Source organism: Pipistrellus kuhlii, unplaced genomic scaffold, assembly GCF_014108245.1.
Source record: "Pipistrellus kuhlii isolate mPipKuh1 unplaced genomic scaffold, mPipKuh1.p scaffold_m20_p_47, whole genome shotgun sequence".
NCBI lineage: Eukaryota > Metazoa > Chordata > Mammalia > Chiroptera > Vespertilionidae > Pipistrellus > Pipistrellus kuhlii.
This window is the reverse complement of record NW_023425548.1, coordinates 1,586,934-1,604,352: the sequence shown is the minus strand read 5'-3', so window position 1 is coordinate 1,604,352 and position 17,419 is coordinate 1,586,934. Positions and strand designations below refer to the sequence as shown.

The 17,419-nt window shown below is 55.9% G+C and overlaps 1 protein-coding gene across 3 annotated transcripts; it reads right to left on the bottom strand.

The window, feature by feature from the left end:
• Positions 1–7,127: 7,127 nt before the first annotated feature.
• Positions 7,128–16,984, bottom strand: ASB10 (ankyrin repeat and SOCS box containing 10). Of its 3 annotated transcripts, none has more exons than XM_036412695.2 (6): positions 16,593–16,984; positions 15,541–15,808; positions 12,199–12,718; positions 8,129–8,242; positions 7,685–7,870; positions 7,128–7,552 (listed from the first exon to the last, which is right to left on the bottom strand). In XM_036412695.2, the coding sequence occupies exons 1-5, from the start codon at positions 16,861–16,863 to the stop codon at positions 7,685–7,687; spliced, it is 1,359 nt and encodes a 452-aa protein (XP_036268588.1). In that variant the 5' UTR covers positions 16,864–16,984; the 3' UTR covers positions 7,128–7,552. The 3 variants fall into 3 exon arrangements, with proteins under 3 accessions (XP_036268588.1, XP_036268587.1, XP_045428346.1); XM_036412694.2 differs by lacking the exon at positions 16,593–16,984 and adding an exon at positions 15,964–16,399; XM_045572390.1 differs by lacking the exons at positions 7,128–7,552; positions 16,593–16,984 and adding an exon at positions 15,964–16,399 and having other exon boundaries at positions 7,681–7,870.
• Positions 16,985–17,419: the final 435 nt, after the last annotated feature.

Below are 17,419 nucleotides of genomic sequence, written 5' to 3'. Positions count from 1 at the left end.
GTCTTTCTGTCGTCCTCCCTCCCCCTCCCTCTCTTACTATTAATTTCCCTGATTGGCTCCCCGGCTCCAGCGCTGCTGATGAGGCCTATTCATTCCTGGGCCTGACACTATCGACCTGCCCCGGCTGATTGCTGGGGGCTGGCCCCAGGCGTGCTGATGAGCCCTAAGGGTCAGCAGCGTTAATTATCTGCTAATTGCTGATGACTCTGCTCACCTTTCCCCATTCTCAAATACTGAAATGGTGGTCTCTTTTACTCTCCCCTCCTTCTGATTCCCAGAGGAAGAGTTGTCTATGAGGCAAAAGTCATGGGCACTTTCGCTTGAAGCAAGTCAACAGAAGAGTGCCCTGAGCTTCAGTACATAGAGCAAGCCTGGCCTGCTAAGATGGGGTCATCTGGCCACTGGGAGGGCCAAGCTAGTTAAAGTTAATAGTAGCGAATCCTCACAAGTTTAGGAGGATGACTTGGCTCAGGTGAGGATGAAAACTTATGCCAAAGAGTCTCAGAGTTTCTGAGCCCAAACAGAGCAGGGCAGGAAGGAACCCTGGGTCTCCGTGACATTTGTTCAGTTCGGAAGTGTTGTGTTGGCTTCGTGAACAACACTAATGTCAGGCTGATGCATTAAAACTCAGCACCCCGAAAGACACTGTTACCAGACTGGGACAGAGATGGTGGGACCCAAGAAGGGAGCTTTCTCTTGTTACACTTGATTGACAGTTCACCAGAGAGGTAAAGGAAGAAGAGTGTGATTGCCATTCAGTCCTGCTTGTGGGCTCTACATTGAACTCAGTGAAACTTCTAAGATGAGTCTGGTGGGAAGATGTTACCAGGGAGAAAAAAAGAGGTGGCTTAACTTAAGTCTGGGAAGCCCAACTCACCACTAAAGTACAAGGATAATCCTTGTACATCCTTCTAAAAATATTTGTCAGAATGCTTTGTTAAATTAACCAAGTGCTTCATGGTACCAATATGGAAGACTGGACTGTAAAGTGTATTGCACTAAAAAGTGAGATAGAGGTCAGTACTTGGTTTGATGGCTTTAGAGTACTGAATACACAATAAGAGGCTTATCGATCTGATAAATTATTGAGGGAACTTTTGGGCTACAAACTGAACCTAGAGCTCTATTAGTAACAATACCAATCAAATAAACCATGAAGGAAGACCCATTTTAAAAAGTAATTGCATTCATTTTTGCATAGGTAATAAAATCAGCACAAAGTTCCAAAAGCTCAAAGGATATATATAATTTTCACACACACACACACACACACACACACACACAGACATCTCCCTCCCACTAGTCATTTCAGTAAAGGACCACTTTAATAAGCCTGTCACTCTCTGGTGGGACAGAATGAATTAGTCAAAGAGGTGGTGCAAGGATCAAGTGAATATGAGGAAATACCTTTCAAAATGAGTTCTTCCTGGACTACTAGTAAATGGACCAAGAAGAGCAGTGTAGTCAAGAATGAAAGTCCCCCTTCCCCCCAAAAGAAAGAAAATAAATAGAAAATAAAATATATGCATTAATTCTAGAAGAAGAAGAAGAAGAAGAAGAAGAAGAAGAAGAAGAAGAAAATAATTAAGTCCCCAAATCAGTGGCTCTCCTATCAGTACCAAGGACAGAAGCCATTGCTGTCAAATCTTTACCAAGAGAAAACTGGTTCTCCCCGGGAATCCCAGAACGGATCCTTTGAGGGTAAGCACCTCCTCTCACTGTCTAAAATGTTACTCTAAAAGTGCTTCTTTAGCCGGACCGGTTTGGCTCAATGGATAGAGCGTTGGCTTGGGGACTGAAGGGTCCCGGGTTCGATTCCGGTCAAGGGCATGTACCTTGGTTGTGGGCATATCCCCAGTAGGGGGTGTGCAGGAAGCAGCTGATCAATGACTCTCTCTCATCGATGCTTCTAGCCCTCTATCTCTCTCCCCTCCTCTCTGTACAAAATCAATAAAATATATTTAAAAAAATAAAATAAAAGTGCTTCTTTAATTGTCCATGTGCTCTGATGTGTCCCACTCTCACTATTCCATCTGTTGGGGAGATGCTCCTGTAGATGAATTTTATTTTGCATCCACACTCTCTTCTTGTACAAGTCTCTGCTGGAGGGCATCATCTGGCCTCCCCTTCATTGATTAGAGGTCAGAACCTAGGATGCCAAGAATGAACACAGTATTCTAAAGTCAAAGCCAACAGCCCTTATCTGGTTTGGCTCAGTGCATAGAGCCTCAGCCCTCGGACTGAAGGGTTGCCCCGGGTTCTGTTCTGGTCAAGGACACCTACTTCAGTTGCAGGATTGATCTGGCCTGATTCCAGCTGGTCAGGGCTCTTGCAGGAAGCAAACAATGTATGTGTCTCTCGCACATCAATGTTTGTGTGTGTGTGTGTGTGTGTGTGTGTGTGTCACTCCCCTTCCCTTCCACTCTCTTTTTAAAACTGTATTTTTATTGATTTCAGAGAGGAAGGGAGAGGGAGAGAGAGATAGAAACATCAATGAGAGAATCATGGATTGGCTCCTTCTGCATACCCCACACTGGGGATTGAGCCCACAAACCAGGCATGTGCCTGGACTGGGAATCGAACCATGACCTCCTGGTTCATAGGTAGATGCTCAACCACTGAGCCATTCCAGTGACTCTTCCACTCTCTCTCTAAAAATCAATGGAAAAATATCCTCTGATGAGAATTAACAAAATAAATTTAAAAAGTTAAAGCCAGCAGATACTGCCGCCTCACTCAGGGACAGGAGAGTCCACTGACGGTGGGCAGCGTTGGGCCCTGTCCGCGAGTACCCTCTGGTGGCAGCAGAGTGCAACTGCGCCACCGCGAGAGCCCCTCCTCGCTCTAGTCCGGGAGATGCCCCGAGGGCAAAGGAATAGGATCAGGGTAGCCTCCAGGGACAGGCACGCAAGAGGCGCTGCTGGGTGAGTGCACTGGTTGGGATGAGGATAGTACACGAGAATCTTAGGGTCCAGTATGCACGCGTGTAAGTTTGTGTATGTCTGTTGTGTCCAGGTACCCGAACCCTGTGTATCTGCTGTTAAATGTGTGCTGTGTGTGAGCACGTGTTACACGCGGGTGGGTTGGTGGTGGGGAGGTCCGCGCCTCCAGTGCAGGGCGGAGTCCTCACGGAGGCGTGAAATTGGTTTGGAGCAAACACATTACGGAAAGCAATTACCGGGGAGAGGTTCTAGGCCCGCGGGACCGGCAGCCAGCAGGCTGGGAGGAAGCTCCGCGGCTTGCAAGAATGTCCGGGTGTCTAACCCTAGAAAGGGCCTTCCTGGCCCTGGCCGGCTGCGGGGAGCTGCAGTTGGGCAGCAGCCTCTCCTGCTGCCAACTCCATACTGCGGCCCCCCCCCCCCCCCGACCCGCTCCGGGTGTGGCCAGAAGTCCTTACCCGCTGGGAGAGGCTGCCTCTTTGCCAGCTCCCCATAGGCCTGCCCTTCTCGCTCACCTCACTCCTCCCGCCCAGCTCCTGCTCCCGCACGTCGTTTGCATTCACTTCATTGCCCCTTGCATTCGAACTAATTATTCACACACCTGTTTCTCAGATTAGATGGAAGACTCACTGAGGGCAGGAGCAGGTCTCATTCCTAAAACCCTTCCAGGGCTCAGGAAGCAGAGAATGAATGATGTGGACAGTATGAAACAGAATCCAGGGTGGGGGCGGAGGTAGTAGAGATTATAGGGGAATAAATGGTGACGGAGGGAGACTTGAACACATAATACAATATACAGATGATACATTGTAGAACTGTACACCTGAAACCTATAATTCTATTAGCCAATGTCACCCCAATCAATTCAATAAAAAGCAAGACATTTTCCACCAAAATGCATGCACAGGGCTCTCTCAGGAAAGCCAGGCATCCTTGAGAGCCAGGGTTCTCTTAGAACAGAGCTTTAGACATCTTCCACAACCCAAGGAGCGCACATCTGTGCCCCCGGACTGACCCTGGTCCTGAACTCCGGATCCCCAGGTCCAGCCGACCTTGTCCCCGGCCTCTGAGATGGACGTGAACTGGAGCCCCAGGTGGAACCCGGCTCCCGCCAGCCCCCGCCCCGCCCCGCCCCGCCTTGGTGGCCAGCACACCACGCGGCGGTTCAGACCGGGGGCGTCCATCAGCGGGTCCGGGGTCTGGGAAAGGGCCTGCGCTTCCCGCTCGGCCAGGCCCGCCAACAGCCTCTGACTCCCTCCCAGCTCCGCTGAGCGACCCTAAAACCCAAGTCAGTGCACGACCCCCCCACCCCCCCCCCGCTGCTCTCCGTGCACCCGCACGGCCGCTCCTCCCGGTCACTCAGGCCTCAGGTCAAAGCGTCACCCCTTAGAGAGGAGGTGTCCCTGCCCCCTGTCCCCGGGCTCACAGCGCCCCCGCCTCACACCGCCCCCCCGCCCCCGCCTCACACCCGCCCCCACCTCACACCGCCCCCCGCCCCCGCCTCACACCCGCCCCTGCCTCACACCGCCCCCCCGCCCCCGCCTCACACCCGCCCCCACCTCACACCGCCCCCCACCCCCGCCTCACACCGCCCCCACCTCACAATGCCCCCCCGCCCCCGCCTCACACCGCCCACCCCCGCCTCACACTGCCCCCGACTCACACTGCCCCCGCCTCACACCGCCCCCCCGCCCCCGCCTCACACCGCCCCCCCGCCCCCACCTCACACCGCCCCCCCGCCTCACACCGCCCCCCGCCCCCGCCTCACACCGCCCTCCCGCCCCCACCTCACACCAGCCCCCACTTCACACCGCCCCCCCGCCTCACACCGGCCCCCCGCCCCCGCCTCACACCGGCCCCCCGCCCCCACCTCACACCGCCCCCCGCCCCCGCCTCACACCGGCCCCCCGCCCCCACCTCACACCGCCCCCGGCCCCCGCCTCACACCGCCCCCCCCCCGCCCCCCGCCTCACACCGCCCCCGGCCCCCGCCTCACACCACCCCCCCCCGCCCCCGCCTCACACCAGCCCCCACTTCACACCGCCCCCCCCGCCCCCCCCCCCCCGCCTCACACCCCCCCCCCGCCCCCGCCTCACACCGCCCCCCCGCCTCACACCACCCCCCCGCCCCCGCCTCACACCGGCCCCCCGCCCCCACCTCACACCGCCCCCCGCCCCCGCCTCACACCGCCCCCCCCGCCCCCACCTCACACCGCCCCCGGCCCCCGCTTCACACCACCCCCCCCCCGCCCCCGCCTCACACAAGCCCCCACTTCACACCGCCCCCCGCCCCCGCCTCACACCGCCCCCCCGCCCCCGCCTCACACCGCCCCCCCCCGCTCCCGCCTCACACCGCCCCCCCGCCTCACACCACCCCCCCGCCCCCGCCTCACACCAGCCCCCACTTCACACCGTCCCCCCGCCTCACACCGCCCCCCCCCCCCCCGCCCCCGCCTCACACCGACCCCCGGCTCCCCCCGCCCCCCACCCCCGCCTCACACCGCCCCCCCGCCTCCCCCCGCCCCCCCGCCCCCGCCTCCCCCCGTCCCCCCGCCCCCGCCTCACACCGCCCCCCCCGCCTCACACCGCCCCCCCCGCCTCCCCCGCCCCCGCCTCACACCGCCCCCCCCCGCCTTCCCCCGCCCCCGCCTTCCCCCGCCCCCCGCCTCACACCGCCCCCCGCCTCACACCGCCCCCCCCCCGCCTTCCCCTGCCCCCGCCTTCCCCCGCCCCCCGCCTCACACCGTCCCCCGCCTCACACTGCCCCCAAACCCCGTCAGTCACGCGGGAGTTCCTCCACGGAGAGCCGCTCCTGCCCCCTAGTGGGTGGCCGCGCCTGGGCCCCCGGGGGCGCCGGAAGGGGCGGAACCTGAGCGGCACCCACTTTTCCCTGGCCCCCCGCCCCCGGGGGACCCCAGCACAGAGGGCACTCCCGCACACGCCTCGCGGAAACCGCTCGGACTTATGCCCTAGGCGGGACCTGGACGCCAACACGGCCCGCCAGTGGCCTGACCTCCGTGGGCCTGGGCTCCGGGCGCGGGCCCTCCCATCGGGCGTCCGTCCTCGCGCAGCGCCCCGCTATCGCCGGTCACCCGAGGCCAGAGCAGCCAGGTGGGAAACCAGCGCACTCACCTCGGGCCATCTCCCTCGGCTGCTCCTTCCTCAGCCCGCGAGCTCCGCGAGCTCCGCGCCCTCAAGCCTCACCCGCCGCCACGCGCCCTCCAGGCCAGCCTAACTGTTGGCGGGAAAAGCGTGGACTCCGGCGCGTGCGCACTCCGCGGCCCTGAAAATCTGTCCAGCAACCCTGACGTCACGGATTACGGTGCACTGGATTGGCTGCTCTGCGGCTCGGTCAACTCCGCCTGCCTCCCTCCCTCAGTTCCCTGCAGGCTGCTCCTGGCTGCTGGGGACCCTGCAGGTTCTTAAAACCCTGGTACTGCAAAGCCCCTCAGGAACTCTCTTCTGTCTTATTTCACAGCCCAGAGTCGGGGAGAGGCTTACTGGCTAGAACCCAAGGGTATAACTCTCAGTTCAGCTCCTGCCACCTCAAAGCTAACTGAAGGAGCAGATCAATAGTGGAAGGAACCAGTGTGCATCCATCCGATGCTCCCTGACCTACAGGACAGGAAAGAGGGAGATTTTTTATTTTTATTTTTTATTTTTTTGTGTGTGTGTGTATGTATTTTTTAAAAATATATTTTATTGATTTTTTTTTTTACAGAAAGAAAGAGAGAGGGATAGAGAGTTAGAAACATTGATGAGAGAGAGACATTGATCAGCTGCCTCCTGCACACCCCCCACTGGGGATGTGCCCGCAACCAAGGTACATGCCCTTGACCGGAATCGAACCTGGGACCCTTCAGTCTGCAGGCCAATGCTCTCTCCACTGAGCCACACTGGTTTCTGCTGTGTATGTATTTTTTTCTAAACCTGGGTCTTCCACTTTCTCCTGAACCATGGTTACCCCTCCATGCTTGCCCACCTTATCAGTTCATGTTGGCATTTCTGTCCCTCCCGTTCCATCCCCACTCCCAGATGCCTTTACTGTCCTGCCCCACTGTCTGCCTGGCCTCATCTGCTGAGGCTCTGCCCTAAGCCTGGTCATTTACTTGCTGGCTGTCCTTTGGGACTTTTCTGACACTATCACCAGGCAGAGAGGGGCAGGGATCTGCCTGGGATCCCCCAACAGCTGGTGGATGCCAGAGGGGGAAGGTGACGCACCATGGAACAGGTCCAGTCTGCCCATCCCGAGGCCCCAGTGAGTGGTCCAGATCAAAGGCAGGCCTGTTGGAGAGAGTACCAAACAACACAGTCTGGAGACTTTAATGTGCATACAGGATTTGGACTGTCCAGAGGGGACCTCAGGAGACCCCCAAGAGGAGAGTATCACTCGCCATGAGTCCTAGCTCTCTCTCCACAAACATGTCCATCCACCTCTCCCTGGTGGGAATGGCAGCCTCCACTCTGCTGGTGGAGATGGTCCTCCTGCTGAGAGGGCCACCGGGGCTTGAGCTGGTTCCGTTCAGTCCTGGGTTCAGTGCACTGTGAGAGGCGGGCCGGAGCCCCTGGTGTCCAGGGCATTTGCCGTAGGCTCTCTCAAAGGGCAGTGTCCACCTGAAAGGAGAGGGTGCATTCAGAGAGGACACTGCCCCCAACTCTCCTCCTGCCTCCTACCCCCCCCCCTCCAAAAAAGAAAAAGAAAAAAAAGATCTCCTGCTGAGACTGTCCACAGAGCCCAGGACTCACCTAGTAGAGCACGTCCTCAAAGTCCAGCTGCAGGTAGCGGAGCAGGCGGGGCGGCAGGGGCAGGCGGACCAGGGCACGGGGCAGGCAGGCCTCCAGGTGAGCTCGGAGCACACAGCGGCTCAGGTGCTGCAGCGATCTGGGCTGCCTTGCCAAGGCGAAGAGGGAGGAGTAGAAACGGCGGTGCTTCTGGGGGTGGAATGGAGGGCTCAGCGAGGCAGCCTGGGACAAGCGGCACCCGTTCCCCCACAGGGCAGGCTGGTGGCCGTGTGGAGCTTCTGGAGCCTCTGGGGGTGTTCACTCTATGTTTTCCTCTTCTGGGACATAAGAGGGTCCCCGGGGAATTTCTGTGTGTGTGTGTGTGTGTGGGGGGGCACCCATGTGGTAGGAGGTGGAAGTCTCCTGGACGGGCTGAGCGGTTGTGTGGTCAGGGTCCCGGAGTCTAACCTGCAGAATTTCAGGAGGAACCAGCCCCGCAGCCTCTGCAGGAAGCTTCATGGCGCTGTAGGTGTTCATCAGGACCTCGATGGTGCGCGGGGATGAGCACCAGCGTTCCAGCACCTGGAGGAGGCGGAGGCACTGAGTGCTCCCAGGGTTACCCCATCCTGCAGATCCCAGTCCGTCCACCCAGGGTGACCCACCAGCACAGAACAGCTGTTGTGGATGTCCTAATCTCTAGGACCTATAAATGTGACCCGTTCAGAGACAGGGCCTTTGTCGATGTAATCAAGTTAAAATGAGGCCTTTAGGGTGGGTCCTAATCCAATATGACGGCTATCTTTAGGAGAAGAGAAACAACACAGACTTCACACAGGGACAATGGAGGCAGAGATTGGAGTGATAAACCTAGAAGTCGAGGAACACCCAGGACTGTGGACAGCCACCAAAAGCTTGGGGACAGGCATGGAACAGATTCTCTCTCGGAGCCTCCGGAAGAAGCCAGCCTTGCCCACACCTGGATTTCAATTTCCCAGCCTCCAGGACTGTGAGGGGGTACATCTCTATTGTTTTAAATGTACTCCCTCACAATTTGTGATGCTTGGTGATGGTGGTAACGGGAAACCAGGATGTCAGTTAACATTTCTATTATGCACACTCTGTGCCAGATACTGTTCTTAGCACTTTACTTGTATTAAGTCTCTTAATCCTGTCCCTACAAGGTACAAACTATTATTATCCCATTTTACAAACAAAGGAAACTGAGGCTCTCTGCTGCTTGTTTTTTGGATGGAAAAGGGGTTCCTGAGCTAAGGTTGGAGCTCCTGAGAGGATAAAAAGATGAATGAATTCTCCTGATGCCAAGTGAGGGGTAGAGACAGCTAGCTACAAGGGGGGCCGGGGCAGGGAGCATGGTGGTCAGGGGGGCTTCACAGATCAGGAGCCTGGGGATGTGAAGGTGAGAACTCAGGATCCCAGAGAGCATTCAGGGAGAAGGGGCCAGACCAGCAGAAGCCTGATATAGGAGAGGGAGGGGGTGAGATCTCATTTCTTCATTCAGCAAATATTTACTGAAGGCCACGGTGGCCAATCACTGAGGAGCTGTCAGTGAGGAGGACCGGCATGTAAGGAAGTTTCTATTTTGAAAAGAAAACACAGCTTGAAGATATGCTACTGAAAATAAAAATCAGTAGGCTCAGAGACCGTGGTTGGAAGGGCACAGTCCTAGGTGATGATCAAAAAGGCCTCTCACCCTAGCCGGTTTGGCTCAGTGGATAGAGCATCAGCTTGTGGATTGAAGGGTCCCAGGTTCAATTCTGGTCAAGGGCATATGCCTGGGATTTTGGGCTCAATTCCTAGTAGGGGGTGTACATAAGGCAGTTAATAATTCTCTCTCATCATTGATGTTTCTATCTTCCTCTCCCTTCCTCTCTGAAATAAATAAAAATATATTTTAAAAAAATTTAAAGGCCTGTCTAAGGATGTGGCCGGATGCAGTGAGGAGCAAGCCATGCCAGGGAGCTGCCCATGACTGGGGGACCATCCATGTGGTCAGAAAGGCAACCATGCACAGGTGTGACACACATAGGTACTGTCATACCCACCCACGCCTGCATGTAATACCCATAAGCAGATTCGTGTTTCATCTTTTCCATTTCTTGCTATATGTCGAGCTACCAGCCGCAGATTCTTTGTAAAATCTGAGAACAGCCAGGTGCCATGTTCCAGACAGCATCTCTGTGCATACCCCACTTCCCTCCCACACCGGCATTGGGGGCTTTACCACCCTGCACAAGGAGAGGAGACCTGTCTGCCCGGACGGCGGGGAGTGCTGCATGTTCTGGGCACTGCCAGCTGATGGAAGCAGGGGAAGGTCTGGTCCAGGAAGCAGGACCCCTGGGAAAGCATTGTACACCCCCACAGTCTTCTGCTCTGGCCCTGCAGCTGGAGGTGCTCACCGAAGCTGCCCAGCTATTTGTCCAGGTCAGGCCTCTTTTCCTTACTCCTTAGAGCTAGGAAGTTGCAAGCTGGTTACCTTGGACTTCCCTGCTCGACCTGCTCCTCCTGCCTGCCGTTGGGGCCCGTCTCTGTCTGTCCTGGCCCACGTTGATTTGTCTGTGCACGCTGCCTGGAATGCCTGTGCCTCCAGCTCTTCAAGCCCAAGTCCCACTCCCTCCAGGAACTCTCCTATGTTCCAATCTGCGTCTCTCTGCCCCCCTTTGTCTAATGATACCCTACACTGGGATAATGCCTAACAGCTCCCCAAGTGCTTCCACATACACTACATAATTTCAAAACAAGGCTAGCTAACAGGTATTGCACATGAACTCCAGTTAGGCCCTACCCAAAGAGCTTTATATGTGTAACTCGTTTAGTTCTCACACTAACCTAAGAATCAGGCATACTGTTATGTTCCTATTTTGCAGAGGAAACTAAGACCCAGAGAGACTAAGCAATTTGCCAAGGGTCACCCAGATAGTGTGCCTGGTTCCAGAGCCTGCTCTCTTAGTCACCACCTACCTCAGAGGTTGTTGGGAGGACTAAGGGGACCCAGGTAACAGGCCACACCCCTTCAAACAATGTGTGGTGCGTGGGCAGGACTGTGCGGGCTCTTACTGTTACCCACTGTGCTCCAATAGCTTTTCATCACTGTTGGTCGCAGGGAACTTGGGTTCAGAAAATTCCAGGGACTTGACTATAGTCACATGAATGAGCATCAAAATGGGGTCTCCAACGTGCTCAGTTCAATAGGGTGGCTCCTAGAGAACTGGCTGGGCTGGCAGTGGTCCCAGGGGCACGGAGACTTCCTAAGCAGGGCGGAGGAGTTCCTCACCGGAGACAGGCATCCCAGCCATGCCTGGCACAGCTGTCCAATCGTGGGAAATGGATCCTGAACTTTCTGATCATGAAGGGATGGATGGGCTCTTTGCTCTGTGGCCCGCTTGGTGTAGGAGGCAGGGAGGAGCAGGGCCAGGGGGCAGGCAGAGGAATCCCCAGAGTCCTGCCTGCTGTTCCACCTCCTCCTCCCACGCCGTTTCTGACGACGGGAATCATTAGCTGTCAGAGCCACTGTCAGATTACAGGGAATTACTTGTCTCCTAATTATCTGGTGTTAATAGGAGATTAATTAGTGTTAATTGTTGATTTTCTTGTATTCTCCCAAAGGGGAGACCAATCTGCCGAACTCTCAGGCTGTTTAATTATTTGGTCTTGCTTAGGAATCTAGACAAATGCTTCTAGGCTTGTGAGTGGAGGGGAAAGGTAGGGACAGAAGGGGAGCATCCAGGACAAGGCGAGGCTGGACAGAATAAACAGGGAGATAGGGCAGGGGGACTTGCCCACAGCCATATTAGTCCTGACCCAACTCAAGTCCCAGTGCCCTTTTAGTCATATAGCCACCTCCAGACATAACCCTGCATGGGACAGGCCCCCTGCCAGCACATCAGTAACAGGTCTTCCAGTTGAGCCCCTTTGGGGAAGTTAATGTAAGTAAAGATACAAATTGGAAATTGATAGTGAAGGATTTTTTCTCAGGTGCCAGGTCAGCTGTGCGGGGCTGGGTGATGCCTGTCCTGCCAGCACTCAGAAACCAGGACCAAGCTCGTCCCGAAGCTCATGACCCAGGCTCATCACCTGCTTAGGGGAGCCTGGCCTGAGCATCAAGTGTCTCACTGATCAGCCCACAGCCAAGCAGAGCTAGGGCTTTCTTTATCAGCTCCCTCCTGTCCCCATCAATCCTGGCTCCTCCTCTCAGACTCTTCCATTTATAATCTGGCCCCACTGCCCTCAGTCCATATGTAGTGCACATGTATATGTATACATACACATGTGTGCGCACTTGTATGTACGTTCACACACGTGTACACACGTGTACACACACACACACACCACACTCCTCCCCTGGTCTGTGTCCTCACCTCTGCCGCTGTTGGGCTTTGCTGGCTTATGGAATGAAAGACAGACTGAACTGACCTATCAAATGCCCAGGTGGCCCAGGCGCACCCAGAGCATGTGGGCACACAGGCCTGGTCTCCTGGTCCCTGGCCTTCGTTGCCCTCCCTCTGCCCCCAGCCCTGTACCTTGGGGAGAGCCCCCGGCCAGATCCGGACAGCACCGTGGTTGAGCAGCGCTCGCACTGCATGCTCTGGGCTCTGGGCCAGGGCCATGGGGGGACCCTGCAGAGCACAGTGCAGGGCTGTGTGTCCCCCGTAGTCCATGGCATTGACACTGACGCCGCAGGACAGGAGCAGCTCCACGATGGCCCCGTAGCCGCGGAGGCAGGCCAGATGCAGCGGCCGCCGCCTGTCCTGGTCAGCAGCGTCGGGGTCGGCGCCGGCTGAGAGCAACAGGCGGCACAGCTGGAGGCAGCGGGCTGCGGTGGCCTCGGGGGCGGTGGGGGGTGTGCAGCGGGTGTCACAGGCAGCCAGCAGCGGTGTCCAGCCTTCGGCGTCCCGGGCATCTGGGTCTGCGCCCCGTCTTAGAAGTAGGTCTGCCAGCTCCACGTGGCCAAGCCGGGCGGCCACGTGCAAAGGGGTCTCCTTGTCCTCCTCGGACCGACCATCCACTTTCGCCCCAAACCTCAGGAGCAGCTCTGCACATCTGGTGAGGGTGAGAGGGCGGTGGGAAAGAAAATGGGGCATAGCCCTTCACCCCTGCATTTTCCCCAGTCTGAGCAAAGCCATCAATGGGGAGTCGTGGGTGGCTCCTGGTTCTGTATGCCCTCACCTCCCATCTTGTCACTGGTCATCCAGCAAGATTTTACAGGTTCAACAATGCCCCCTTGCCGAAACTGGTTTGGCTCATGGATAGAGCGTTGGCCTGCGGACTCAAGGGTCCCAGGTTTGATTCCGGTCAAGGACATGTACCTTGGTTGCGGGCACATCCCCAGTGCGGGGTGTGCAGGAGGCGGCTGATCAATGTTTCTCTCTCATCCATGTTTCTAACTCTATCCCTCTCCGTTCCTCTCTGTAAAAAAAGAAAAAAAAAATCAATAAAATATATTAAAAAACAAAAACAATGCTCCCTTTTCCGGTCCACATATGCCCTGCAGGGACAGTGCACTAAGCCCTCAATGGCAGGAAAAGCCACCAGACGCCATGGTGCACTCACACCTGGCAGGTCTGGGCCTTACTGCGTGCACTTGCTTCCTAGGGCAGATTCCGGTGGGAAACGGAGGCACTGAGGGCCTGAGGCTCTCACCCACGTTTGCACAGCTAGTGAGGGGAGAAGCTGGCCTTCCAGTCCTGGGACAGCAGGGGAGTTACAGGGACCTGAGGAGGGAATGGGGAGTGGGGCCTGGCAGTGAGCACAAACAAAAACAAAACTGAACAGCCAGAATTGCCCTATGAAAGGTCTGGTGCACCAAAATTCAAGGCTAAAGGCATTAGCCTCTTTGCTAAAATAAGCTCCAGCTTCCTCATCTGTAGAACAGGGATAATTGCTGAAATCTAGACCTAAATGATGCTGTTGTGGGCAGCATATGCCTGAAAAGCTGTTTTCATGAGAACTCATAACAGCAGCGTTAATGACAGGGAGAGGTGGGTGGTACAGATGATGGTGGATCATTATCTTATCCTGCCCACATTTCTGTGTTTGAAATTCCCCGTAATGATTTTAGATACACAGTTGCTTACTCAAGAAAGGAAGAAAGGATCATCACTGGGTGTCACTTCAAGGGAGCTGGGCTGGGACATGGCCAGAGCTAAAAATAGGAGCCCTCTGAGGCTGATGAGGTCAACAGGTGGAACTGTGTTGTCCAATCAGTAGCCATCAGCCACATGTGGCTACTGAGCACTTGCAATATGATTAGTCCTAATTGATACCAACTAAGTGTAAAATCACATCAACTTGAAGATAGTACAAAACAAGAATGTAAAACACCTCATTAATATTTTTTTTTTGTTGCTACTGATTATATGTTTAAATGATAACATTTTGGATATATTGTGTTAAGTGAAATATATTAATTAATGTCAGCTGTCTCACAGATATTCTTTTATACATAATTTACAGCAGCATTATTCATAACAGCCAACTATGGAAGCAACTAAGTCTCCATCAATAGATGTATGAATGGATAACTGACATGTGGCATCTACAATACATACAATAGAATATTATGCAACCTTTAAAAATGAAGGAAATTTTGGTAGTTGCTACAACAGGGATGAACCATGAGGACGTTATATAAGTCAGTCTCAAAAGGACAAACACTATATGATCCCACTTGTCTGAGGTAGTCAGAGGAGTCAGAGTCATAGACACAGAAAGTAGAATGATATTGCTGTGAGGAGAAGGAGAATGGGAAGTTGCTGCTCAATAGGAAGTTATTGCTCAACAGTTTTGTAAGATTAAAAACTTTCAGGAGTTGGGTGGCTGGTGGTGATGGTTACACAACAATGTGAATGCACTTATATACTTAGAAATGGTTAAGATGCTAAATTTTGTGCTATGGGTATTCTACCACTGTTTAAAAAGTTAATTTCACCTGTTTCTTTTTCAGTTTATGATAAGGCTGCTAGGAAATTTTAGTTACCTACATGGCTCACACCTCGTTGTATTTCTCAGGGCCTATGCTGGAATAGGACGTGTCTTCAATATGATAAGTCAGCGGAGCCTCTGAAAGCTGACGAGGTTAACGGGTGGAAGAAGGTCCACGAGAGAAGGACCCAGGATAAAAACTGGGCTCCTTTCAGGGGCCGATCTGAAACTTGGCAGGTGTGTAGTCAGTAGAGAGAGGCCTTCGTTGTGGGTGCAATTAGTCAACGGTTTGCAAAGGCTTCCTTTAAGGGAGTCCATGCTCAAAGAGTTGTGAGGACTCATCCTCCAAGGTTCCCTGCTCATAGGGCATACTTATCTGGCATATTCCATACAGTAAGCAATGCCTGTGCCACATTTGGATATATCTCTTAGTTTCTTGTGAGTTTGATTAGCTGGACTCAGTCCCTGTGTCCATTACTGAGGGTGCCTGCCATTCTGGAAATGCCAGACCTGCCAAGTTGAGAACCAGACCCTGTCCCCAGGGACCAAGGTAGACTCTAACAGGAAGTCACTGTCCTTACAGCCTATCTGGACCACTGGACAGTCCATCCCTGAGGGCAGGTCCATGCCTCAGTTGCTGTGGAACACATGAACGAATCCAGACAAGTTCTCCGATGCAGACCATGCGGCTGACCCCTGACACTGCCCTCCTCGGCCTCTGGGGAAGCAGAAACGGTCCCCGGCTCAGGCCATTCCAAACTTCCTGGGCCCAATGGTTGGATGGTTTGAAGAGTAAGTGTATCCTGACTCCCCACCTGAGCCCTGATTCCTCCATCCAGCCCCCGCAGCCTGCTCGCCCCTGACATGCTCCCCATCCCCCTGAGGTCATAGCTTTGTCTCCCCTACTAGTGGGGTGGGGGTTAGGGCGAGGAGTCACTCACTCGAGGGTGCCAGCCCCCCGGCAGAGGTGCAAGGGACGTTTCCCATCCTGGTCAGGGATGTCGGGGTCGGCTCCTGCCACCAGCAGCGCGTGGACACAGGCGGTGTGGCCTGCGGCACAGGCCTCATGCAGGGCGGTGCGGCCCCCGGGGGCGCTGTCTGGCCTTGCCCGCCGCCTCAGCAGCAGCTGCACAATCTCCGCGTGACCCCGGCTGGCTGCCACGTGCAGTGGGGTGGTCAGCTCCTCTTCGTAAGTCAGAGACCAGAGTCCTGGGGAGAGAGGAGACACCGGCCTCAGATCCTGGAGGGAAGCAAAGAGCTGCCAGGTAAGGAGGGAGAAGGGCAGAGGCCGGGAGGAGGGAGCCCAGGGCTCCATTCCCAGCCTCCCCTCTCCTGCTCAGACCCCCCAGTGCCCCTGGCCGTACTCAGAGCACGAATGTTGAAGCGGTAATCCCTCCATCGCTCTGGGTCGCTGGTATCAAAGATGGAGTCTGGTGCCAGGCCAGTGCTGGAGTCGGCGAGGATGCTGGAGACAGAGCCCACGTCCCCGGCCAGCAATGCCTGCCAGAAGGCCAGGGCAGGTCCTGAGGCTGTGCGGGTGACGATGGGTCCCGGGCCAGACTCTGGGTGTTCCGCAGACCCACTGCGGGGCTTCTCCACCAGCCTGGCACAGAGGGCACGTCTGTCACCTGGGGGCTCTGCCCACCCCCTGCACTCACCTGGGGACCAGCTCATTAGGGCAGAGTGTGAGCATATGGGAAGGGGGTTTTGGGGGAGGAGAGGTTGGGGCCAGAGGCAAAGAGAGAAAAGGAAGAGAAGCACAGACAGATGGAAGGAGGGGGTCTCTGTCCCTGAGCTGAGCCTGAGCTGGCCACACGGTTCAGCAGGAGCTATTCTGGGCTCCACATGACTCCACTCCTGGGCCAAGGTTTAGGCAAGCCTTGGGGTGAGGGAGAAGCTGCCAGGGGCTGCTTTTCCTTTAGCGCTTGCTCCCTCCACCTGATGCTGTCAGCCCAGCCGCTGGTCCTCAGCCCCAGCCCCCGCTGCCCCTCACCTCTCTGGTGGCTGCTCCATCGAGGCTCAGCAGCCCGGCTCTCCAGCAGCAGGTCGGCTGTGCTGAGCGGGGGGAACAGCTCCAGCAGCCTGGCCAGGTCTCCAGTGTACAGGGCGTTCTGCAGGGCCATGTCCCGGCACAGCAGCGGCGACGGCCGTGGGGGCTCCCAGTCTGGGCAGGACTGAGGATCCCAGGCTCGGCAGGAGGGGGCTGAGGAGAAGCACCCCGGATGGCGTCCCGAGAAGGGAGGGGAGCCCCTTCTCCCGGGCATGGCTGGTTTGTGGGAGAGAGAGCCAAAGAAGCAGGACTCAGGTGGTGCCTGGCACTGGGCCTGAGCCAGGCGAGGCCCGTGATGGGAGGGGCAGGGAACCAGGCCATAAATAGCCTGGGCTGTCCTAGCTGTCCTTCGTGGGGAATGAGGCTGAGGCTGGCAACAGGAACTAGGGAGGAGCCTGGAGATCGAGTGAGGATGGGACCCTCCAACCCCGAGTTTCACCCTGAATTGTTCACAGCCGGATCGAAGGGACGACCCGGATGGTGGCTCCAATTGCGGTTTCACAGGAAAAGGAAAAGGGAGTCCGGAGGTGGGAAGTGATTGGCCCCTCGTGTGACAGCTTGTTGCAGAGCGGGGATTGGAGGGTGGGGCTCTCCAGCTGCCATTTCTCATTCTTTCTCATCTACCGTGTGCTCCACCAAGAGGCCTCCAGCTGCTGGGGCCGAGGGAGGGCCAGTGAGTGCATGCAATTTTTTCTGTCTTCCCAAATTTCACCAACTAGCCCCACATCGTCATCCTCCTGAACCTGAGGGAGGGATTCAGAGTGGGGACA

Excerpts from the sequence above, each read along its gene's own strand:
- ASB10 (XM_036412694.2), bottom strand. The coding sequence starts at position 16,273 with ATGAGCTGGTCCCCAGGTGAGTGCAGGGGGTGGGCAGAGCCCCCAGGT. Across the intron at positions 15,809-15,963 it reads CTTCAACATTCGTGCTCTGA|GACTCTGGTCTCTGACTTAC; the intron begins GTACGGCCAGGG and ends CTCTCTCCCCAG. Across the intron at positions 7,871-8,128 it reads TTCCTCCTGAAATTCTGCAG|AAGCACCGCCGTTTCTACTC; the intron begins GTTAGACTCCGG and ends TTCCACCCCCAG.